General features: G+C 26.5%; 1 protein-coding gene across 1 annotated transcript in view; it reads left to right on the forward strand.

Moving 5' to 3' along the window:
- Nucleotides 1–27,567, forward strand: part of LOC129980683 (cell adhesion molecule Dscam2-like) — a 550,882-nt gene that overhangs the window by 477,835 nt on the left and 45,480 nt on the right. The window contains exons 21-25 of the mRNA XM_056091064.1: nucleotides 8,103–8,396; nucleotides 12,518–12,688; nucleotides 18,353–18,579; nucleotides 22,720–22,783; nucleotides 25,057–25,153. Of these exons, the coding sequence (XP_055947039.1) occupies nucleotides 8,103–8,396; nucleotides 12,518–12,688; nucleotides 18,353–18,579; nucleotides 22,720–22,783; nucleotides 25,057–25,153 (853 nt within the window). The remainder of the gene's footprint in view (nucleotides 1–8,102; nucleotides 8,397–12,517; nucleotides 12,689–18,352; nucleotides 18,580–22,719; nucleotides 22,784–25,056; nucleotides 25,154–27,567) is intronic.

The following is a 27,567-nucleotide window of genomic DNA, read 5'->3' on the forward strand; positions in this document are numbered from 1 at the left end:
GGATAAAATACAGAAATTTAAAATTTCTTCTTGAATTACAATTATTGTTAAGATAACTTGCATAAAAAACTCGAACTATATCAAGAAATAAGTTTGAATCAAATTAGTGAGGTTCAAAAAAATGATTACATACATGGTGAAAAAGTGGATAACATTATAGCATTATTTCTACCAAATATAACTACCAATGTAATACTAACACAATGTTGCATCATTTAATTTCAGCAGTGAAATTAAGGTAACTATCAAACTTAAAAAATACCAAACCACTAAGTTAATCATGTTGCTTATATAAAATAAAACCTCTAGTTGATATACATGTTATTTCAATTTCTCAAATTTTGGATAGAAAACTCTTCATTTTAATTTATCACTAACAATTTACAAAAACCATCGCTTCCAAAGAAAACCAAGAAAACAAATAAAATTATGAAAATATACACCTAATTGTTAATTGCAAAGATATTTGCAATTAGTATATTAGATACGAAATTTTTTAAAGAACTGCCAATATTCAAATTCATTAAATTCTTCTGTTATAACATTTTTCACGATGTCCTATTTAATATCTGGAAATTGTTTTTTTTTTCATTTCACTTATAATTATAATATGTGTTCATTTTCATATTTACTTTTGACTAAACACATTCAAACATAGAAAAGAATTTCCTGCATATTCTTACATTTTTTTTTTTCATTTTTTTGAAATTCCTTACTAAATATATCATAATAAAATTTAAAATCTCCAAAGTACAATTCAGTCATTATTAAAAATAATATCCAAGTAGTCGTAATGTAAAATCTTTTAGTTTGTTTGTAATAGATTTATTTGTGTTGAATTTTTAAATGTTAAATTGATAACAACGCCTATAACGAATAGAATGATTCAAATATGTGTTTGTGTTCTAATTTTGATCTTAAATGGATTTCTTTTCATTTCTATGTGTATTTTTCCCTACTACTTTTCTTTTTATAAATCAAAGACATCACATTAACCTTAATTGCAATTTCAATACCACTTTATATTCCAATTATCTTATATTTAATTTATATGTAAATTCAGAAATTTAACGATATAAACATTCTAAAGGAGCCTCCTTCCTATTATCGATTTTTTTTTATTCAATTGAAAAAAAGTCCTTTTTTTTTTGTATTTTAGATGCACATATTTATATATTAAATTAAACGATATTGCGTCATTAATTGGGGATTAAATTAAATTATGTTGAATGCATAATGAAACAAAATATTCAATCAGTGCTTACCAGTCCTGCCATTTCATGATCTTTTCTTTTTGTATAATTAAATTTCAATTAATGCCATCTATGTAGCTGCTGAGTCTTATTTTGTTCAATTCTAAGTGATTATGAATTTTAATTCAAATTAGGAATTTGTTTGAAACTGTCAATGAATCATTGATTAAACTAAAATCAAATGTCAAAAGAAAATCTATTATAAGTCATTTCATCGAGCAATTAGAAATTTAATTGAAAAAAATGAAAGTTAAAACAAACAGTATGATTAAATTTTATGAATTAAATATTGAATTTTATTCCTTTTCTAAATAGATAAGTTCCATGATTTCTCTTAGGGCTTCGCCTTGTGCATTAAACATACTTTTATCTGCCATATCTTTCGATTTGAAATTTTCTCTTTCTGTAAAGAAAATTATAGATGAAAAATAATGCAAAGGCAAAGTTTTAAAGTGATAGTGTCAAGTAATAATTAGAAATGTATGATTTCTTCGAAACAAATCATATGTCCTCAATAAATTTTCATTTTTTCCTAAGATATTTTTTCGTAGTTTTAAAGAATCCAAAAAAATTACGATCAATTTTATAACAGCGACGCTTTGTACTTTAGATCAGTTTTCATCATCAATGTTTCTGACATTTAAAAAAAATATTCATTATTGATTTAATACTGAATTTAAGTTTTAAAGTTCAAATGTGCCGTTCTACAGAATTGCAAATTTGTACTTTAAGCCTCAAAATCCGTAATATGATATCCGAAGCATATTTATCTATATTTTTTAGAATTATTTTACAAGAAAGGATTTTAAAACTATTTCTTTGGAAATATTGAAAATTAAATATTAAGTTCATAGAATGAATTTTATTTTTAGAATCTTCGTCATATTTAACACCATTCTCTTATATCTAAGAAATGATTGTAAAGAGGAACTTACATGATATTAATATCTTTATATATTCCTCTTCTTTATAAATGTTATATATCTTTATCCTTTGTGTGAAAACATTGTTTCGAACTTATGATGAATGAATAAACAATTAAAATTTTATCTAAAAGTATATTTGAATGTCGTTTAAATTGAAAGATTAGAAGGTCATTCTATTAACTTTCAAATAAATTAAATATGATTTTCAATATTTAATAAAATATTTAACATTTTTATTATTTAAATAATAAAAGGGGGACATAATAATGAGTTTGACTGTTATATGTATCAATGTTTGAATGTTTTCAAACTTGATAGCGAAATGTGTATGAAGTGCAAGTTAAATTTACAGTTTTATCCATTTAGTTAAATTTACAGTTTAACCTTATCATTTCGCTTGCAATTATTTCCCGAAAGAGGAAAAATAAATACTAAAATATATTTATATAAGATTATTATGCTGCAATTATTTTATTTTATAAAATTCACGTAATAAAAAATATTATTCACTGTACATATCATTAATATTTGCAAAGCATACCCAAATACATAAATTTACAATATTAACGCCCTGTTGTCTAAGCATTAATTATCTTCTTCATTAGTTATCTTAAGCATAGTTATCTTCTCGTTTCGAATGTGTAAATGCATAAAAATGCTTTATAATGTTGAAACTAAAAGCCCTTTAACCAATTTTATTATGACTTTTGATTAAAAATTTTATTTAATTTTGTGTGATTTCTCTATAATCACTTTATTTTAACCCATCATTTGTTTTACATTGAGAATAATTTTATGATGCAACAAGGCAATTTGTTTTAGTTTCTTTCCCTCTCATAATAAATCAGAAATAGAAAAACAGAATGGAAACTAAAGAAAAAACTAGATATTTCAAGAAAACTGAACGTTACTATTAATATTATTTATGAACTTAAAGCAATAATTTTCCTATCTTGAGGGAAAATACAAAAGTTTTGAGAAAAAATAATAATTTTACAAAAAAGTTTTATTGAAATATTGAAAAAAAATTAAATAAGGAAAACACAATGTACTTAAAAATTGATGTATGGATTTTAAAATTTTTAATGATATGTTAACATCAGTTATTTTAGATATCAGAATTTGTTTTTAAATTAAAAAAATATTCTATAAAATAATACAATACAGATCTGAAGAGGCGCAAATTCCATTCATTCACCTTTACTTTTATTGATAGATACTTTAGAAATTCTCCTTTTATTTCCTTTAGAAATTCTCATAAGTTATACACTATTTCAAAAAAAAATCCGTTTGAATGGAAGTTTCAAAAAAACTTTTATAATTAAAATCATGCACACTCTACACAATCAACAGAAAGAAGCATAATAAAGTATTATTAAAATTATGTACACATTTTGCCTAAATAGTTTTCATTCTTTATTTGGAAATTTATATATTTACTTCTTAATTTAGAAATAAAAAAATCAAATTGCTGTTTATATATATGTTATATTATATTATCGATGAATGAAATATTACAAAGAGATAAACAATATTGTTTAAATATCTATTTAAAATAAAATTTCTCTTGATTTATAACATTTTTATCAGCATTCATAAATAGCATACAAGTTTTTCGAAACACCTTTCAATATAGACTCTATAAAAAAATTTGAAAGAAAAATCTCTTTAATATATTCCAATCTAATATCAAAATTTTGATTAAATTTATATCATTATAGTGAAAAACATTTATGCTCGAAAAATATTTATCCAGAAGACAAGCTCAGTTTAAATTAAATATTTTCGCTTAAGAGAAAAGAAACCTTCCGTTGAAAAACAATTCGAAACAAGCTTTTACGTTATAATAACACACAAGAAAAAGATTTCTCTAAATTTTCTTTTCCCCCCTGAAATGAATATCAGATGTGGCTATAAAACATTAGATTGCACACAAGGGAAATTATCGTAAATTATTGCACACATGCAGCGTAATCTTTCACGCGTAAAAGATATGATTTTCGCAGCATAACATTAATGTATTATATCTGCAATTGCTAGCAATTTCGTTTTTAGAAATGATAAAGAAATACGAGTTCCGAACGCGTGAAACTTCTTTATTTTTTAGCGAATTCTTACGGAAAATGGCAATAAATTATTTTAATAGTATTACTAGACGGTTTTAAATAAGGAAGTGTATAACTTTATTTCATTGAAATGAATTGTATTATTTCTTAAGAAACACTTCCGGCAAAGTAATTCTAGAATTTTCGCTTTTATAATTCCCAGAGATGCTATTTCTTTCAATTTATTGCTTCTTGTAAAGTGTTGATAGAAAATTTATACATTAAAAAACTACCTATTTCTTCGTTAGCTTTTTGTTTCAAAGCAATATAATTACGTTAAACGACATCAACCCAGACCAATAAAATATTATAATTTAATGAATATGAGTATTTCGCTTTTTATAAATATAATATGAATAATAATTATTACACAATTATTTTTGTTCTGAGAATCATAAGCGATATTTATTCTAAATTGCGTCAGTATGTGGGTATAGTTTTTATCTTTAAAATTAATAATTGAATATTTTATAACCGAAAATAAACATCAACTTTTTTTGTAAACTTTTTTAAAAGGAATTACTTTTATTGTTGATATGATTCTTGCATTGTCATTTATATTTTTATAAATTATTTTTCCATGCATTTTTTTTTTCTTTTTAAGCCCCAGTAACTATTCGGTTAAATGATATATTCAGAGTTTTTAAATATTATATGTTTATTTTTAATTATAATAATAATGAATGTATGTTTATTATGTACGTATTGGCTCTCTACAGGCTAACCCATGACACTATATATTTTAGAGCTATATAGCACTAAAATATATAGTGAATGCTATATAGCACTATTGTGCTATATAGCATGGCATTATAAATTTTAGTCATCGTGATCGTGCACCTCAGAAACCATTTTTTTTTATTTTAATTGAAAATTTAACAAAGATTTGGCTTTTATCCACGATTACTTCCAAAAACATTATAGAGCAAAAATAATTTTTCCGTGATTTTAATATTGGAACAAAAATGTCATTTCACTGATATAAAAGGGTTTATTATATAAATATTTCCCCTATATTTAATCGAATTTTAGAAAATATTTTAAGCATAATTTCTAATAAGAATAATAAGAATTTGGAAGAAACATGAAGTAAAATCCCTTAAGAGATCTTTAAAATTAAAAATTCTGGAAGAAGACGAAAATTGCAAATAAAATTCACTATTAATGTTTCTGATTCATTTTCGATTTTTTTTCAATCCGATTTACTATTTCAGTTCTAAATGCGAATTATCATTAGCAAAATACATTTCAGGAAATCAAACGATATATTTACTTAATTATCGAAAGAATCTGTAAAATATTTAATTTTTTATTTGACATACTATTAACATTAAGAAAATCCAGAATGTTCCATTGTGTTATGTCGGAAATTAGGTTACATATTTAAAGTGTATCTATTTTTACGGATTTTAGGGTAATTGATATATAAAAAAAGAAATTCATACTAAAATGAATAGATCAGCGTCTAAAATTCTAAAATAGTATGAATTATATATATATACTAGCCGCCTTTGGCGACCAGCCGGTTCGCCAATCTTAATGTTCGTTAAAATTTTAATAATTAAATATTTTATGCAATTCCAACTTTAATAGATTCTTCAGCAAAATATTTTAAAACTTCAAATTTTGATAGTCATATAATTCACTCATAATATTATAAAGGCCTTCAGTCATAACGTGATATGTATCTCTCTAATTTTCTGTTACCCCTCGTAGAATTTATGCTTTAAATTAAAGTGTAAAGGATTAATCTGCAACTAATATAATAATATTTTCTACTGAAACAAAGCATTTTTTTAATAATATGATTACTGATAATAGAGTCACTGAGCGTTTAAACTTTATGGGCACTAAAGAATATCTTTCTTAATTTATATAATATCTCAAGAATTTATCAACAAAATTTTCTCAGATTCATCATGAACGGATCGATTCATTAACAATGTTTCATTTTAAATGCATCAAACACTAAGAAAATAAAATGAATCGTTTAAAATAATCGGTCAAAAACAGGTTTAAAAAAACTACTTAAAAAACGATGTACTTAAAACTATAAACATATATCAAAAAATATATAACTAACATAAATACAATTTAATTACAAAAGCATGCAATTAGCCTAAAAATAATTTAAATTATTGAAAACAGGTTAAAAAAACTACTTAAAAAACGATGTACTTAAAACTATAAGCATATACAAAAAATATATAACTAACATAAATACAATTTACTTACAAAAGCATAGAACTAACCTAAAAGTAATTTAAATCGTCCGTTGATATGGTTGCCATGCCAACAATCAGAACATAGTGCGCATGCGTGAATTTTCTTCGCCTTTTACGGTAACGCAAATGCGTGAATTTTTCTACACCAGTTGGGGTAACGCTATGCAGATTATACATTTTTAATTTCCTTTATTCTGTGTTATTTTAATTCAAAAGTACTTCAGAATGAATCTGAAACATGGATTAATTAACAATGTTTAATTTTAAATGCATAAAACATTAAGAAAATAAACAGAATCGTTTGAAATAATCCGCCGAAAAATCTTAACCCTAGCCTCATTACTGTTGGGAGAAAAAAAGAACTAAAGCCTAAATCATTTGGCGTTGATGAAAATGGAAGATTATTTTGGTGGAAGGGTTGGCGGTGGGGAAAATGGAAGATTTTTTTGGCGGGAAAGTTAGTTTTTAATTAATAATTAAAATTTCAAAAAAAGGGACCCCAGGTGCACATTCCCGACCTCTAAGGTATACATGTACCAAATTTGGTAGATGTAAGTTGAATGGTCTGGCCTGTAGAGCGCCAACACACACACACACACACACACACACACATTGAGCTTTATTATAAGTATAGATATATTATTTAATTAATTTGACAAGAAAATTTCATCAATTTTTTATTCAGTATTTATGAAAACTTTTGCACTGGATTGGACTAAATCGAATAACTTTGTGTATAAAGTGATCATCTAGTACCTCTAAGAAAGTACCTCTGTTCAGATCACTGAATAATGTCACTTTAAGATCATAAAACACTAAATTTTGCTGTCATTCATTGTAGATTAGAAAAACAGATAATTCCAAAAAATCCCAAATTTAATAATGCACCCAGATTCCTACTTACACTCCTAGCTTTGTCATAGTTCATTCATCTTTCTGTAGTAATTCAATCTCTATCGCTATAGATAATAACTGTTAGCTGCCATGATACTAATTTTGGATTTTGGAATTTTACGTACAGCACTCAGCGTCAAAAAATATTTGGTACAGCTTAATTTCATTTTATATATATCAGTCAATTTTGTATGTAAGAGAAAATGCTATTCTGTGATTCGTTTCTTTAGAACAAGCGAAGGAATTTGAAATCCATCTGTATGTTGAACGGAACAGAATTGTCATATTTGAAGCAATCTATAAATGTTTTTTTTTATTATTATTATACTCAAATATCACACCTTAATATGTCATTTAGAAGTTATAATAACGATCTGCTACTAATTCCTTGGGGTTTTTTTTATTAATATTTTATTTTAAAACTATTCTTATTTTCAAAAAATACCATTGTTTCTTTCAAAATAAAACATAATTTTAAGAAATTATACTGCCACATAACTTTTTGTACATATATATTTAACTTATCAGGCCAAAATTGTCAAGAAAATGTTGGCATCTAATGGTTCAATAACGAATAATAAGTGTAGCGTCTGATATAACTTGCACTCTTCGGCATTTTAATATACGGAAATCTTACTTACTTTAACTAAATTAAAAAACATTTTCAACTAAAAAGTGTTGTATTTTATCTTGTTTTAGCACCATTAGCTCCTGACAAAAGACTTCTTCTTTCGGTCAACTCAACAACAGTTACTGTAAACCTTAACAGCTGGCACAATGGTGGATGCCCTGTTAGATTCTTTGTTATCCAATACAAAATTAGTGGTCATCAAGAATGGACTTTAGTCAGTAATAATGTTATACCTGAGCAGCAAACTGTTACAATTACAGATTTAGTACCAGGAACGTGGTATTCTTTGCTTATGACAGCAAGAAATGATGCAGGATCAACTGATGCAGAGTATATATTTGCTACATTGACACTTTCTGGAGGTAAGTTACATTCAAATATATCGTTCTCTTATATAGTTTATGCATTTTTACAAGCAATTAAGAAAAAGCATTCTTTCTCATATTTCAACTATTTTACTTTACGAAGATAATTTATGTGGAATAAAAATATGTATGTCAAAAATATTTCCTGAAAAAATATAAACTGCTTAAACATTTTTGCAATTAAAATTCAATTATTATAAATTTATTACTATCATGTAGAAATTTTTTTTCTTTGACATTAGAAAACATTTTTTTTTTTTTCATTCTACACCCATATCCATAAATTAAGTATAATTCAGAGTCACGAGGAAATCGAATTCTAAAATACATATATCACCCATAAAATGACTACACACATCTTCAAAAATCATATGCAAATCGCAGAAAGCCACTAGATGATACCGAAAGTACGTCACAATGACGTGAGTGTAAGAGAGTGATGTATAAGGAATACAGGCAAAGAAGTAAAATTGTTCGCAAGTGCTTTATAAGCCTTTCAGTGCAATTACCGCATAGTTATGACAAAATAGACGCATTTGGATGACTTTTTACGTGGTAGAATTATCGCCGTCTGGATTGTGGGTGTACCCAGCTGTAAGCATCCGAGGAACTTGGAATCGCTCAGAGCGTCATCTCCAGGCTTTCGCAACGATTCCAAGATGATGGTAATGTGAGTAGACATCACAGCACAGGTAGCCCCCGAGTTACAATGCCGAATGAGGACTGTTATTTGGCAGTTACTGCCAAAAGAAACAGAGGGTGCACATCATACCTGTCTCGTCAGCCTTCTTCAACCACTGGTGCGACAGTTTCAAGGCAGACCATGTGCAGACGCTTAGGGCAGATTGGTCTATATGCTCGTAGGCCTTACAGATGTGTTCCACTTACTGCAACTCACTATCGCCTGCAGTTAGCATGGAGTAGAGAGCATTCATTGTGGGCACCACAACAGTGGGCTTGTGTGATGTTTTCCGATGAGTCCAGGTTTAGCTTGCAGTCTGACTCTCGCCGAACTTTCATATGGAGAGCGCCATGTACCCGTTACCACCAAGAGAACATCATTGAACGACACCGTTACGGTGGTGCAGGATTGCTCGTTTGGGGAGGAATTATTCTGGGTACCAGAACGGACCTGCATGTTCAAATTGGAACCATGATGGTCCAAATCTATAGGGACGTCATTCTGGAACAACTTATAAGTTTGTTTCGAGGCGCCATGGGTGCAGAATTCGTGTTTACGGATGACAACGCCTGTCCTCACCATGCAAACATCGTAAACGAATGCCTTTGATAGGAGGATATCACCCGTATGGACTGACCAGCATTCTCACCGTACTTGAATCCAGTAGAGATTGCAGGGGACATGCTTGGCCGACGAGTTGCAGCTCGTCAACCCCCTCCTACATATCTTTTGAAACTTCCGAGAGCATTTCTTGAAGAGTGGTGTAATATTAGCCAAGATCAGATCGATAATTTGATACTCAGCATGCCTAAGCGTTGTACGGACTGTATTGCATCGTCTGGGAGACATACTATGTATTAATCATCATACAAACCATGTAATATTGGTTTTTGTAAATAGTTTTTTTTTTTTTTTTTTGCAATTTGTTCCAGGGAGCAAAAAATCGCAATTTTTATTAATGATATCAAACATATAGTATCTATTTTGCTCTTTACCTTTTGTTTAAAAAATAGGCTTTACAAATAAGTCACATTTGTTTTGGTCCTGACAATTTTTTTTTCTTGAACCTTAATTGTCCTTCATTTATAGACATGAGAGTATTTAAACGTCTTCGATCTATACGCAAGTGAATTAACTTCCAAATTCAAACCTAAAAACATCAAAAAAATTATTAAAAAATTAATTAATTATTAATTATTTAAATAAAATTATCTCTTAAAAAATTGCCTTATTCTAAAAAAAATAATGTCAACTCATTATTAAGGATTTATATAACATGTCATTTATTGTAAATTCTGAGCTTCACTTCTTAATTTGAATAGCATATTTTCACATCATAAATGCAAAGTGTACCATTATTGAATTATTTAATATGAATATTGCAGCATTTTTTCTTTTAAATTTTCATCAAAAGAAAAATACTTTTTCTATTATATCATTAGTAATCGGAAAGTTTGAATTAAATATATAAATTCAAAAATGACTTAGATTTTCTTTCTTACTTTTTCACAGACACTTTCTTCCGTAATTTTTCCATAAAATGAACCTCAATACTTAGTTAAATTTCCTTCTTCCAAAATCAAACACCACTTTTGGAAGTCTGCAAACTTCAATACTTACAGTCCCAAATAACTTTTAGTTAATCGTATTCTTTTCACCAAACTTTAGAAGAAAGTATACCGTTATTATTTGAAAATAACATTTGACCAAAACTGCCGCAGTCGAAATGAAAAAGTTGAAATAGGAACGATTGAATAGATTCCCTTGGGCTTCGATGGAATTTTAGAGACCACTAATAGCAATAAGAAACCAATAAACGGAAAGGAAAATAGAAAATGTTGAATAAAGATACTAAACAGATTTTTCATGTAAACTGATATAATTATGAACCAAATGAATGCCTCAGAAATGAATGATATTCAATACTGATTTCTCCGAAAAAAAATTATTTCCTATTTTTATTATATATGGATGATAAGGATATCAAACTGATTTTTTCATGTGAACTGATATAATTATGAACCTAAAGAATCCTTCATCATTGAAATCATTCAATATCCTTGAATTTCAATGCTGATTTCTCCAAGAAAAATGTATCCTGCTTTTATTACATATGTATATATTATTATCATTATTATTATTATTACGGAAAAAATCATAGTGCAGTCCAATAATTCCAATAATGCAAAACAATACTTTATTCTAAAAGAAAATCCATAAATAAAACACAGCTGACATGTACTCATCAATTCAACAACAATATGCAGTGAGCAGCAAATCGTTATTAAGCAATCGCAACAGCATAAAGTGATCAGAGAACATTCGCTGGAGCTCAATACTTTGAAGAGAGATTTCGCTGAACAACTAACTTTAACTATGTCGGAGGTTTATAGTCTTCGCCACAGAACAAAGAATTCCCAGACAGAAATAATATCATTACTCTTGTTTGAGATGTCCCTGAAATCTCATAGTTTGGGGAATTTCCATCCTTTTCTCCAAAGTATCAAAATTCCTCTCCAAGTTGCGAAATTACTGCCTTGTCGCCATTGCCGAAGTTCAATGCCGCTCTTTTCTTACCATTACATATAAATATCACAATTTCTTGCTATGAGAAAATATTCGTAAAGATGCACAGCATATAATTGAATTCTTTTACAATTTTAGAACTTACATTAAAATACATTAATTTAAATATCATTTCTTTCTTGTTAATAGGTAAAAAAAACTTTTTTGTAAAAGTTTAATTCAATACTGTACTACTCTATTTTAGGAAAAAAAGTATAATTAAAACAAGAATTATATTTGCATTATTTTTCAAGCCACTTTTAATAAAAAAGGAATTTTTAAAAAACATTTTTTTTAATTTAATAAAAATTTATTTACTAAAATATTTTTGATGTTTTAAATTAAAAATGTATGTAAATAATTTAATTACCTTGTTATTAATTCGCTATTTTTATTTTATATATGATATATATAAATACAATCATTATAAAAATGTTATTTATACTAAACGCAAAATTATTTTGAATTAAAATTAATTACTAAAATTATTGTTTCTTTCAAATTCAAAATATGATTAATAAATTGATGAATTAATTACTGAACCGTTTGAAATTATTGAAAAAAATGGGAAAATTACAAATTTACAAATAAAAATCACAGTGAAATTAATTTCCTTTCATGAAACATACATATGGAACCAACAATTTAATAATTTCTACATTTTTGCAATTCTTTTCAACAACAAATCAACTAGCAATACTTTGCTATTGAATTTTATATCAGTTTGTTCTATTTCACAAGCTTGGTTTTTAGTTGGTTAAACAGAAATAATTTATAGCTTACAGAAAATTTCTGAATTGAAATATTGCAGGAGTAATTTGTTTATTTTTATTTTTTCGATTCATTATAAATGCGTTTATTCTATTTTTAGAATATCCGCCACGTCCCTCTGAAGTAAGCGATGTTACAAGCCCTTTCTATCGGCATCTGACGATAACCGTCCCTGTCGTGAGTTCAGCCATTGTTTTAATTTTAGTGATTTGCGTGGTCTGCGTAATCACAAAGAGGAGAACGCCCGGATGCCGCCCCAGAACCCCAGATGGTAAGAAAAACTCGGAAAGATAAGTTTAATTGGCATAATAATTTTATAGCACGCAATCATGATCGATGGCCACGTCAAAACAATTGCATGTTTTTATTCAAATCATAATGCCTTGAGCTAGTTACAGAGGAAATTTTTTGATGCAAAAATCAAATAAGGAAATACGCTAGTTTAAAGAAATGCGGATTTTTTTTTACGTTTATTGATTAGAAAATCTGTTAGTGGAATCAACATTATTTTAAAGGTATGTGTGATAATAACTCTATTCTTCAATTCTATTCTATGCATCATTATTTAGAAAAGATATATATGCTTATTTTTTTTCCAAAAATAAAATTCTTTTGTTCTTCAAATGCTACGAAACATCTTCGACATCATATACTTATTAGACACTTACTTTTTGTATTCTGTGAGAATTATACTATTTTGTCTAAATCGAAATAGTGGCCTTTAAAAATAAATTAAAAATATATTTCCAGCCTATTTTCAGGAAAGTAGAGCGATCAGTCATGCGTCTTCATATTAGGTTGGCAACTAATTGATTGTGGATTTACTTAACACTTTAAAGGGCCATTTTTTTTCTAGGCATATTATGTTAAAATATTTTTAGGCTTGAAATTAGAATAAAAAAAGGGATTCATTTAGCTTATTAGATAAATTTAATTTGATTAATTAATTAATTTGGTTAATTAATAATTAAGTAACAAATCAAGGCAAATCATTTTGTCTGATATAAAGAACTGAAGCATCTAAGTTTCTGACTTACTAAAAAAATTTGTCAAAACTTATGCCAACCTACATAATTTCATACAAAAATTGATAAATTTGGTGAGAAGCATACTTACCACAGTCCTAGATAGGGTAAAATTTATAACTTTATTAAATCAGTTATTGTGAATCTTTATCAACGACTTTTTGTCATATTTCTTGCAGTATCATAATTCCATGTTCATCTAATTTTTATCAATAAAAAATTAACTATACCAGATTTTGCATCAATAACATCATTATAATTTTTATCATTTAAGAAGTTCCCTATTAAAAGAGATAAAAGGAAATCTGAATATCCGGTAAGATAGAACCGTTTGATATGTGATTCTTATAAATGTTAAAACTTACTCGAGGATTAAGGTTTCATATTATCATATTGATAAACAAAATCCATAAGATTTGCTAATTCTTGTCACTTTCCTTGAACTGCATTACACAGTTTGGTGATTTGTTAACAGTAAACATTTTGGAATAACAATTTGGTTTCTTGGTAAAAGTTCAAAGTGCGAAAGTCCTTTATAATCCCACCAAACAAACAATATAATAGCATCATATTATCATTAGTTATACTTATAGAGAATGCATTTTATTACAATATTAATGTATCGAAAATTATGCATTTATTGTCATATCGTCAAACGATTGCCATGGTTACGGCGAATAAAATAAGAGCGAATAATGGGTTAGTCAGATTCAATTCACAATTTAATTAAAATGATGTGAATAATGATAACTTAATGCTCATGTCTATTATCTTCATACTTAATATTAATATGTAAATGTAGTTACGCAGAATAATATCCTTTCATTCAATAATTTGTGAAAAATATGGTAATACTTGCTATATATAGTGTCTAAATATTTCTATCTGGAATATCAAAGCTTCCCTGTCATTCCTAGTACAGAATATTGTCGTATTTTGCAATCATTGCACATAATATATAATTTGATTTAAATTCAAATCTCACCAATTCTCTTTCAGCTAACTCTCATAGAAATTATTATATATAATTCATATTATAGAATTATTCATTGTAATTCTATTCATATTTGGGGAAATTAATGTTATGTCCTTAAGAATCTTTGAGTCATAAATCTAATATTTTTAAGGAAAAAATCTATAAATGATGAAATAGTATTTAATGTAATGATAATTAGTGCAGTATTTTAGAGTTCTCTTTTATATTTGCTAATTGAAATAAAGATTATGATTATAATAAATAAAGTTTTCAAAATATCTAGAGAATTTAGATTAAGTTTTAGGTGAAATCAAATCTGAAATTCGATGCATAATCCCTGATTTTGTTTTGTTTGTATATTTCAATATTTTAAATTTGATTATTAATTTTATTGTTGGTGTTTATTCTGGTATAGATAATCATGATACTGCAAAATATTTGTTCCCAGGAAAACCCATCCTTTTCTGTTATCTGTGATTATGAATCTAAAATAATTTCCATTTTAATAGAGTAATATATATGATAGTACTTTTTATATATTTAACTTGAACCTGGACAATCTTTATAAATTTAATTCCAAATAAATACTGCGGATATGGAACGAAAAAAAAATATCTACATTCTTCGCTTATGTCTTTATTTATATAATTTTTTTCGAACAAATTCCATGACTTTTTTCGCCGAGGAATTAAAATTTGCAACTTAAGCTTATAAAATTTATAGGATAATCATAATATGGCTTTCCAGTTTAGAAGCACTTACAGCTGAAACTAATGAAAGAAATGAAAATACATTTCATAATCACTCTATTTATGGCATGGGAAGAAGATTTCAGCAAACTTTTTAGCAACAAAAGTCATCAACAGGAGAGATTTTGGCACTGTTGGGTTAAAAATGAGCTACAATAAACTCACGAGAAAAAGACTAAGCAAAATTTCATTAATATTCACCGATAAAAATGTTCATCAGAAATAAATGATGAATAGCATGAGAATAAAAAAAATAATAATTATCTAATATTAATTATTATCGTGCTCCCCTGGCCCGCATCCAATATTTTATATCACTGATCGTGGCTTTGTCTAAGACATTGTACAGGCAACTGCTAGTAACATTTTAACTATTCTTGAGAGATTCATCTTTTCATATCTTCCATAATCTGCATTTGAAATTGAATTTCATTCCGTTTAATAGTTTTAGATGCAGATGCCTCCAAACGGAAGGGCTGAATTAATGAGAGCGTTTAATGCACCCAATAATATTTGCTACTATTGACTTTATTAACTAAATATCATCAAGAAAAAATAAAGCTTTCATAGATTAAAAGTTGATTATTTATGAATTCGGAAAAACATTATCACATTAGAACTTTATAAGATTTTAATTATTATGAAAGATGCAATTAACGCAAGTATGTTAATCCATAGAATTGATTTATTTATATATATAGACTTGCCTAAAATATTCACTTATAAGTCAAAAAAATTATGAAAAACTCATGATAAAATATTTTACTATGTACCCATTTAAACTCATGACAAAATATTTTACTAAGTATCCATTTGAAGTGCATACCAAAAATCAAGGAATTGTCATGAATCGAAAATAAAAAAAGTTATTTTAATTTTCTATTCAAATGAACTGAAAGAAAAAAGCACAAACATATTATTGTAAGTAACAGAATTGTCAAAATTATTGTTGAAATAATTTGAATTTATCTTTTAAACAAAGATTAATTACCCTATTAAATATATTTTCAAATCCTATAAAACTCTCAATTTTGTTGCAAAATAAACAAAAGAGCTCCGTAAGTAAATATTCTTTTAGGAATTAATTATATTTTTCTACTTCATTTTAATCTGTAAAGAAAACATACAACACCACGCCAGAAGAATATAGATCAAAGCAAAACCAAAATGCATTTTTCACTAATAAAATAATTTAAGAGGTATTTTTTGAAGAAAAATATTTGTTTTAGTCTATATTATTTCAAATTATTATGTCTATTTATCGAAACAACTCATTGTTGTACACAATGGCAATGCGTTCGCGAGAAACAAATACTAGATTCTACTAAACAGAAACAATTGTTTGCAGAGAGAAAGACTTAGATGAATTTAAATCTCTCATTTATTGTCTGTTCTTGAAGTGGTTATCTCTTGAAATGAGAATTGAGTGTTCCTCTATATTCCACATAATCCTTGTTATCAATAGGATTAACGTTCTTTGTTTGTGGAGGAAATGATACAATAAGCTACGCGGAAGAGAAACATATATTTATTTTGAAGTAAAAAGACATTTTTCATTTTGAACAATGCTTTGCATTTAATGATTTATAGTGACAGTTGCTTTAGAAATAGCTTTAGGTCTTCTGGATATCCTTCAAGGACAGGAATACGAAACTCTTCCGAAAATTTAGAAGTATGAAAAGATTTTGGGTTGCACGCCCTCAGGAAACAACATTCAGAAGTATGGTGGATAGGGCGGCTAACAAAAGGAGTCACTTTGAGTGTTCAACAGAATATTTTGCTTTATTTGAAGAGAAAATAAAACTCTAGCTAAATGAAAGCTCCTTTTTTGTTGCTATTTTTTTCTTTTCGCTTAAGTATATTGCAAAAGTAATTAAACAAATATGCTTTAAGTTCAAACTTCCATTTTTTTAATTTTGAAGTTGAAGAAGACCAAAATGTAAAAAATCTACTCAAAATGTAAGTAATTTAAAAGCAGTATCGTTTGCTTTCTCTGACGAAGGACTCGTTTTTAAAACTTATTTTTTCGGTATTTTGAAGAACACGCTTCTAGAAATCTTTTTTATAATATTTTGTTTACTTTATTGAGTATCACTCAAATTTTACAAACGCCTGGTAATTTCAATTAGATATAATATTTTAAGATTTTAACATAGAATTTATTTAATATAGAATTTATTTAATACGCCTCGTAATTTCAATTAGAAATAATATTTTAAGATTTTAGCATAGAGTTTATTTAATATAGATTTCTACTGATACACAATCTACAGGTTGCGTTCCTTATTTAGGATCTAAATCTACAGGTAATAGTTATGATATATTTACAATCTTGTACAGCATTGTAAATAAAAAATGATATTGTAAAAATTTTGAACATCTTTCTGTTGATAGGGAAATTTCAAAAATAGGATTATTAGCTTGGTTACACGTGCGAATTAAGAATGATTATTTTAAAATTAACTTTCTATAATAATAATGAAAATTATTCATTATAATTGAAATATCCAATGAAAGCTTCAAATTACATAATGAATTCATAAAAGATAAACAAACTGCATGTAAATTGTTACTTTTACAATAAGTAACAATAAAATTGTTCTATGTTATATTTATATGTCAAATGCACGTGCATTCTTAGAACGGCGCCATCTAAAGTAGGAAAGCGCCTGTTTTGGGCAATTTAGTCAGTGCTAGGAAACAAAAAAAAAGTGCATATATTTCCTTTAATAAAATACATTTTTAATAGAAATAAACTTAAATTTTGATCCTTAGTTTAATTGATCTTTAATTAACTGAATTTTGATCCTTAAATTTTGATTGTGTTTGTAACCGTGTTTGAGTAAAATGCCTCTCACAAATATGTGGATATTTTCTAAATTTAAATTTTCTAAAAGAACAGTCTATTGTCAAGAAAAGATTAAAAAATTAATTTATTATTATAAAATAGGTTTTGTCATATCATAAACATCAAATTTCAGTTTATAATTCCGTTTTAATGTAAATAAAGCTGCATATGACCAAAAATCGTCATTAGCTAATTTTACCATTTCTTAGATGTGGATGACGATTATATCTTAAGATTATTTTACGAAAGATTCTAATTGTCTTCAAAAAGTAATCTTTTGGTGAACGTTTAATTTGTAAATTGATTAAATTTTCTTAAAAATGCATTCATTTTAAAGGAGCCGATGGGAGTGACACAGTGAAACAGGAGAATATTCCTCTTTCTGCCACATACGATAGTGGGCAAGATCCTACTTACTATCCAGCCCCATATGCAACAAGTAGAGTACAAAGTTACAACAGAGAACACTGTGTGCACCCAAGTTTAGGAAATCAACAGAATACCGGCACTTTTGGAAGTACACGAAGTGGATACACATACAACATCCCTTGTCCTCCAAGAAGAGTAAGTTGAAAGAACGTCGAATTAAACGTTCTTTGTATGAAATTTATATTGCATTTCATTCACACTGCATGTTGACCAAAAATCATTCCGCAAAATGTATTGTAGGAAATGGGAATTTTTTTGAAAATTGTAAGCCTTATTTATCATGAAAAATACAACTGGTGTTTAAAGCTTCGTATTTAACAACAAATGGTAAAATAAATAATAAGGAGGGAAAAAATATATAAAGTATAAAACAATTATTGAAAATAAGCAATTACAATACAGCAAAATTATAAAGTATATTTTTAAGACAATTATTCATATCTAAATCACTGAAACCAAAAAGTGAAAATTCTTCAATTAACTAATATCTCCTGCTGCACCATGGTTGGTGATGGCCCTTAGACTCAACCATAGCACATTCCAATGATGTTGCAATGTTCTAATCATTCAGTACTTTTCCGAATGCCTTCCAGGCTGTTCAGAGTAGCCAGATGTGGTATAGTAAAATAAAAATTCTTCTAATACAAAGTTTTTATCAATCAATAATTTGAATTGATTGAATTGCAAGTTAGATAAAATATCTTTTATATTCCTTAAGAAATTCATTTTTTATAGAAATAATGCATCAAATATCTTTTTAGAGAACGTTAATGAATCCTTCTTCCATAGTATTACAATAAATAAAAAAGGAATTAAAATATCCAAATGTTTAAATTATTTATTTTTATGAAAGCTTTCATGATTACTTTAAATATCTCATAAAATAAATATGTTCTAAGACGCATGATAATATGTTAAATAAAAATCTGAGATCGCATTTACATAACATTAAACAGACCTTAATGTCGTGTAAATATGAGAATTTAAAAATGTGCATTAAATTAGATTAAATTATTATTGTTTGGATAAAGGATTTTGCTTTGACAGGTTTGCATTAATATTTTTCATCAATGAATTAATTTATCAATCAAATTGATCCCTTAAATCCTATAATATAAGCAACTATAATAAAATTAGAATGGTATTTTATTTCTGAAATTTCCATCTAAGTGTTAAGAGTAAAGGAGATCTTTCAGTGCAAAAGTGTCTAGAAAGTGTTAAGATTAAATGAGAAATTCAGTCCAAGGAACGTCTAGAAAGTTATAAACAAACATTTCTAAGCCTTGTAGCATTTCAAATATTTTATTTATTTTCTTATAAACACTAAATTATTTATTTATTTACTTTTCAAATAATTTCATGCTTATTTTCATAAATCTTGTTTTCACAGGTGTCAAATCATATTCTTTGTCTATCTGTATCATTAAACAATCTGTTTTTTGTTTTTTCCTGAAACGGCATATAATCAAGTGTACTCATGTTAAATCTTCATACAGTATTTTTACCACATATAACAAAAAGTTTGGGAAATGTTCACTGTTAATAATTTTACATTATCTGTAATTTTTAACCTCATAGAATGTCCAAAAAACTTCAGTTTTACTTAATATTTAGCTTAAAAAACATATATAGTATTATTGAAAGGGGCTTTGATTTGTACGATTTTTTGCTTATTTTTAATAGAAAAAAAAGAGCATTTATTTACTTTCATTTTAATTTTTTCTTCTGCTTTGCAAGAGCAAGTTTAAGAATTCGATATCTGATTTCATCATAAACAAAGAATGATGCACGTGCAGGTTTAAATAACCTCTGACTGTTGTGAAATTTTGAGGTTGCCAGTTCGAATGCCATTATGTTTTGTCCACCATTTGTATTTTATGAAATCCATGCATTGATGGACCTCTTTTGAATTTAAATTTTACTTAGATGATATAAGCCCTTAATAGACAATGTAACTACGTATATAATATGTTATGCTTTAAACGTAGAACAGTTATGTTTAAAAAATATGAACTTTGAAAACTAAATTTGAAAAGAAAATTACAATTAAAGGTTTCTTTTCTCCATTATTTTATGTTTTAAAAGAAGTATTATCTTGTAGATAATTTGGTAATTTAATATTATCTCTTTGAGTTCTACGAAATAGTATACAAAAGTTTTATAATAATCCCAACACTTTATTCCGTTTGTGCGTTTTGAGAAAACACTATCTTTCGTTTTCTTAAATATTTGATCTCACATTTTTAACTAATTAATTTTTTTTGCAAAAATGTTTCTAAAATTTTAAATTTCTAAAATTCAAACATACTAATAAGCACATTAAAAGTATAATCAAAATCTTTCTTTAAATAAAACCAATCACAATAAACATTTTTCAAATTTTAGAAACCAGCATGTATCGAACCATTTCGTTTTTTCGTAAATCAAATCTTACATATATCCGATTCGGTTACATTAGTAAAAATAAAAATACTTGCTGAATGAAGAGTTTAATTGGAACCAAACATTCAAAATAAATAAAAATGTTTTGCTCGTGCACCTCATTAGAGATTAAAAACTTGTAGTGATTTAAACAATTACTCGATTCTAACAAAAAAAGTCAATAATGCTTTAAAAGCATCGAAAGATAACGATTCGCGTCGTATATTTTTACGCTGAAAAGGTTATCCAATAAACGTTAACTGAAAACATCTGTTCAATTAATTAAATTTCTTTAGTTTCCGAAATCATGTATTCAGTAAGTACTCTTCGAGAATTGAAATTAATATGTTTATATTGATGGAAAATCCACTCTGCAACAAGAATTTTAATTCGTATCTAACATTTATTTTTAATTATTTTACCTCATTTTGCATTCTCACAACTAATTCGATGTAAAATGTTTGTATTATATTTAGTAAAATGTTTACATTTCTTTAAAAAAATTATTTTATTCATAAACAAATATCATCAATCATCTTTTATTTTTAAAAGTTTAAATTTTCAATATTTGCTTCATTTTTTAGTAATAAAAATAAAATGTGAAGTTAATTATTAAATTAACTTTTTATATTATTAACTACATGTATATGCATTATTAAATAAAATGTAAATAATTTATACATTATTATTATTATGAGTATTCACTGTTGCGTAAGAATACTTTTACATGCAAAGGACATTTTAAATTATTATTAGAAGTAATAATTCGAAGTAATAATTGAACATATAAATAATTATCCGAAATAATTCCTTGTAGGTAGCTGAACATACATGTCAAAAAATGCAATTAAACAGACAGTTATTAAATGAACAATAATCTTCAATAATTAATACAATTTTTTTAAAAATATATGAACATATAAGTTCCATATCGTGGAGTGATTACGATGACAAAGGGATTGAAAAGTTGATTAAATATAGGTAATTTGGGTTTCTCAGCTACCATTAAAGTCAATTCACAACTTGATACAATTCTATATTATTGTAATTGATATCTAGTATGTACTTTTAATTTAAAATAGATAATTAGTTATCAAAGTGATTAACTTTTTTCACATTTATAGAAATATTTCCTAATAAAGGAAAACAGACAATTGTGATTTTCTTAAAATAACTAACGAACTAATCAAATGTATTACGAACTAATAAAAACACTCATGCAAAAATATTTTAATTTTCAAAATTATACATAATGCACTTACTTCAGCACAGAATTCTTTTTTAATCGAATTCGACATTTATTTATTTCCAAAACTGTAGATTTTTCTTTTTCAATTATCCTAGTGTCAGTATTTAAATGTATGCTATCTATAACGAAAAAAGCATTTCTTAATAACATTTTTTTATGATAACCGTTAGAACAATTCAAGAATTAATAGAATACTTTTGATTGTAAATAATATATAATGTATTTTAGATGCAGATATGTTTAATTGTAATATTCGTTTACAAATTAACTCTTTACTTCTTTCTTCCAAAATATATAGTTGAAACTTATTAAGATATTCATTTTTTGTTAAAAAATAAACCATAACAATAAAAAAATATACTCATAATGAAGAAAATTCATTTAAGACAAGTCTTAGAACAACGAATTAAAAAATGTTTACAGTAAAAAATATGAAATTTGCTTTTGCAAAAAAATATATTTAATTCTTATACTTGTAATAAATTTGCTTATGTTTCCCCTTTTCAATAAGTACAATTTCTTCTTTTTCGAACATTGAATTTTTTATTAATGAAAAATTTATTGAAAATAACAATAAGGTTTCTAATTATAAAATGCATATTTAGAATGAAAAGGAGGAATGCATCTATCAAACCCCAGCCATTTATTTTTCAACGTATCATCACACAGGTAAGAAACAAATATTCTTTTTGCAATCAACTTTCAAATAACCATTCACTATTTACTCGTTTTCATTTTCGCATTCATTCAGTTCGCACAAGTGCTATTGGTATTCTATTAACTAAGACAAAATTAATGATGTTAATTTAGGTTAATGGTATCGAATTCTATGTTAATAGCATCCCAAAATGAAGCGAGCTTCACAAAGGATCTTCCAATAATAATGACAAGCTCGATAGATTTGCGCAAGCGATAATAAAGACAATGCGCCAAAATCTCCCTGGCCTTGGCGATTACTAATGATATGTCAATGATTTATGCATGCATCGTCATCATCAGAAATATGCGCCTAAGATCGAGCCAAAGAAGTCTGAGGCATTCCAGTTTCATTTTCTTAAAACTACATGACTATTCCATTTAATGGAACTGAAATGGAAAGACCGGTATAAATAAAACTGATGTACTGTAATTAAAAGCGGAGAAGCTCCCCTACATTTAGAAGATGGTTCCATTAATTTTAATGCAGCCACCCAACTTGAAATATGAACAAATTTATATCAGAAGAGCTGGGTCATATCCTCCATTATGCCCTGGTACTAAATCGCTGAACCTATAAAATGAGATGTAGTACGAATTCAGCACTTTTGCCAAATAAAAGAGAAACATTTTTAAAACATATAGAATCGCTGTGGATGTGCTGCTGCTCTTATACAACGTTCTAGGAAAGAAATTAACTCGTCGGAGAGTTAAAATTAGTCAGTTGGGTTGTAATAGGTCCACGTGAGTTTTTCGCATTTTTATGAACACTTTAACTTTCCCTGACTAGATTTCTAGAAAGATATGCTAGCTTAATACCCAAAGCAATTCAATCATATTTTTAGTGCTGTGGAAATTTTACTAATGGCACACATATTTAAAATGTTGAATTTTGAATTTCTTTTTTTTATTGTGTGGTATCAGTCACCAAACATAATACTTCAACGATGGCAATGATAGTTTTAAAAATGTGTTTTCCGTATTTTCAAGTTTCCTTTCATCATTTATATAAAAATTTGTTATTTAAAATAAGTGAGTTTAAAGAAAGGGAAAATAAGTTTTCTACTTCTGATAAGATATATTTTTCATCAATTTCTCGGAAAATGATTTGAAAGCCATGGAATATCTAATTATGCCATTAAATATATTAAGAGGAACTATTCGGTGAAAGGAAAAGTAAATTTTCCGTTTCATGAAAGGATTAAAATTTAAGAATTATTATTGACTAAATATACTAAATATTTGTTAAGTATATTAAAATATTTATTAATAGGGAGCGGGAAGGTAATTTTGAACATAAATAAAACTTTATTCTACGTACAATGTTAAAAATCTGAGATTATATATATTTTACTTATTTATACAATAAAATTATTTTAGTCAAAAAAAATTTTTTAATGATACACGTAACTTTAGAGTAATGAGACTTAAAGTAATTGTGAACATAACTAAAACTTTATTATGCGTACAATGTTAAAATTATACATATTTTATTTATACATACAATAAAATTATTTTTTGTCAAAAAATTTTAAAAAATTGCTAAACATAACTTAATAATAATGAAAACTTAATATGCAATTTAAGTTAATTATAACTTTAACTAATGTAACCTAAATTAACTTAACTTAATAATAATCAGTTACGCCTGTTCTTATTATTATGTATAGTAATTCTCAATTAGCATAAACTTCTTTGGCAAACATTTTTTGCCTTTTACTTTTCGATTCTTTTCCAATTCTTCAATACACTATCTTGCTTATGCATATGTTGCAAGTATATCCTTCCTTGTGCAATATCGTAACTATAATTTGGGGCAATGACATTTTATGATTTCATTGGCAGATTAAAAGAAATTGGTAGATAAAAAGTTCTAATTTTTTTTTTTTACTCCACACCAAAGTGAGATGTATTTTTATTTTATTTTATTTTTATTTTTGTAATATCATCACATTAGATATCCATATCAATTCTGAAGTATGAAATGTTGATTGTGATTTCATGAAATCCATACTGTACAAGTACTGTTGATGGAATTCTGTACTTGCGCAGAATGCTAGAAATAAAAGAAATGGTTCCAACTCTAAAAAAAAAATCTGCAAAATAATATCAATGTGATCAAACATTTATTTCACAACTCTGTTCTTTATAATTTTCCAGAAAATAACAATTAAGAATGTTGATACTCCTGATGATATTTATCATTTCTTTTTTATATTTCCTATTCGTTTTCTTCTTGAATTTAGAACTAAGAACGCAAAGAGAACACGCAATTTATGAAGTTCCAGACAGAGGAAGAATGATTCTAGAAGGAGGAAAATTCTGGCGAGAAGCTGGAGATGGGTAAGATTTTTAATTTATTCAAAATTTATATATTGAAAAGAAAAATTACATTTCACAGCTCATACATAGAGCTTTAAAATTTGATGCCGGATCATAATTCATTTATCTTATCCAACAATTTCAATCAATATTTTCCGTTCTATTTTTTAAAAATAAAATTCTGAATTTTTCATATTTTAAATAAATAAATTTTTTAACTAATTTAAATAAAATAGAGGCTTTTTTTATATAGTCATTCAATAAAAGGGTTGAAAAATTCTCAAAGCCTCTGAATAACAAATATCTCCCTGTTTGCGAAAAATGACAATAGATTCAGATTATTTCTTTTTTAAAAATTCTGGCAATCTGAAATCTGAATAATTCTAGAGTTACTTTTTTATTCTTTTCACATGCTTTTACATTTGAACGTACTTTAATTTAGAGAAGTTCGCAGAGTCCAAGGCACAAGCATAAACGTCGTCTTCACAAATTCGCAGTTAAGAATAAAAATGAAATTTTACTAAATCCTATTGCTCCATTAAAAAACTTTTAGATTAAAAAAAAAAGAATCAACTTTTTAAAAATTACTGTTTTTATTTTTGAATAGCATGAATTGCTACATTTTCCTTTTCACAAAAGAAGATTAAATATACTTCATTGAAGAATCTTACATCCTCTTTTTATTTTATATCATTATTATACCAAAAAAAAAAAGTAAGATTTGTTTTGAAAATAATTTTTACGTATTTTTTTTTATTATTATTATTTCTTTAATTTTAGCTAAAATAATATTTTTGGATTGATTTTAAACTTACTTTTTTATATGCTTCAGCCTTGAAATTTTGTACAATTATGAATTCTCAATTCCAATGCAATATTTTAATGTCTTAGGAATTACCAAGTAATAGATCAGTTTAATTAAATTTTGATTTCTCATTAATGTCTTACCCAGCTTGGGAATTTGACAAAATATTTTAACAAGAAACTTCATAATATTTATAAAAATGCTATAAATAAAAGGCGAAATCGTAAAAAAAAAAAAAAAAAAAAAAAAAATTAAGAAAAACATTCTTAGTACAGTAATGAATATGTGTTTTTGGAAATTTCTTTACTTAATTTTCAAAATGAAAATATTAAATTTGTGTGATTTTGAAGATTTATCAATGGACAAATTTTAAAAAAATTAACTCATTAAGGAGGAAATGAAGAGCTGATAGTTAAATATAATCCTTACGAATATGAAACAAATTAAATAAAATTGTGTAATAATATCATCCAATTCATTTATCTGAAATTTGTTTACTTTCAGAAACCTTTATTTTTGTAATATTTCCTGAAAGGTGTTTCTGGGCTCTAATTAAAAAAAAAGAAAAAAATCCCATCAGAAAAGTAGCATATAGATAGATTTTTAACTTCTACATTTCTAAAATCAAAAGATAAAGTGAAATTTAATGGCTTCTTCATTCATTAATCTGTGTATTAAGAGATAAAGAAAAATATTATGAATATTTTAACTTTGATGTTCATTAATCTGCATACCCAGAGATAAAAATAAATTTTAATGGCTTTTCAATCACCTCGCTAAGCTGTTGATTACTAAAAATGGCGAAAAGTATAATAAAGTTTTAATCGTAAATTGTGTACTTCGTGATTCTTTCCTTTCTGTAATATCTCGAAGTTGCATAATCTAATATCAGGGTCCATAATTTATAATCTCTGAATTTTATACCACCTAATATTTAAAGTTATTTTTTTATTATTTCAAGATGCCTGTTTTTATTATTTCAAGATGCCTTTGTACTGATTTCCATTTAAGGTTTTATCAATTAGAAATAGAAAAAAACACGGTTGTTAGGCATTTCGTTTTACTTTTTGTAATATTATCTTTGAAACGATATCACATTTCGTCTGTCTCATCTTCAATGATTAACGAAATTTAAATGCATTTTAAATTTTATATAATTAAAATATTTATAAAAAATTTAATATTATTTCAAACTTGCAAATTTAAATGCTAACAAGGAATATCTTGTCTGTCTAGTGGTACAGTCAGAGTATTTAATTAAGATATTGCTTTAATCGCATATCAGTGGTGTCTTAATATAATAGATTAAAACATTCATCACCGTACGTGTGTAGTTATGAAATCTTCACACTTTATCAGAACAGATTCTTTGGAAAGATGAAAGAATGCAGATATGATTTAAGTGATGGTAATACAACGTACTATGTTTCTGGACTCCCACGATTTATTGTTCACCATGAAGAAAACATGCTAGAAAGCTTCCATCAACTCGGTTTACTTTTTAACTGGTGGTTCACCATCATTTCTAAAAGGGACTTATAAATCAAGACTTGTTAATTTTTTTTTTAAATGATTCAACTTGTATTGCCTGATAGTTTGAGGAATCGTAGATATTTATGAATTATTTAGT

Source organism: Argiope bruennichi, chromosome 8, assembly GCF_947563725.1.
Source record: "Argiope bruennichi chromosome 8, qqArgBrue1.1, whole genome shotgun sequence".
Classification (NCBI taxonomy): domain Eukaryota; kingdom Metazoa; phylum Arthropoda; class Arachnida; order Araneae; family Araneidae; genus Argiope; species Argiope bruennichi.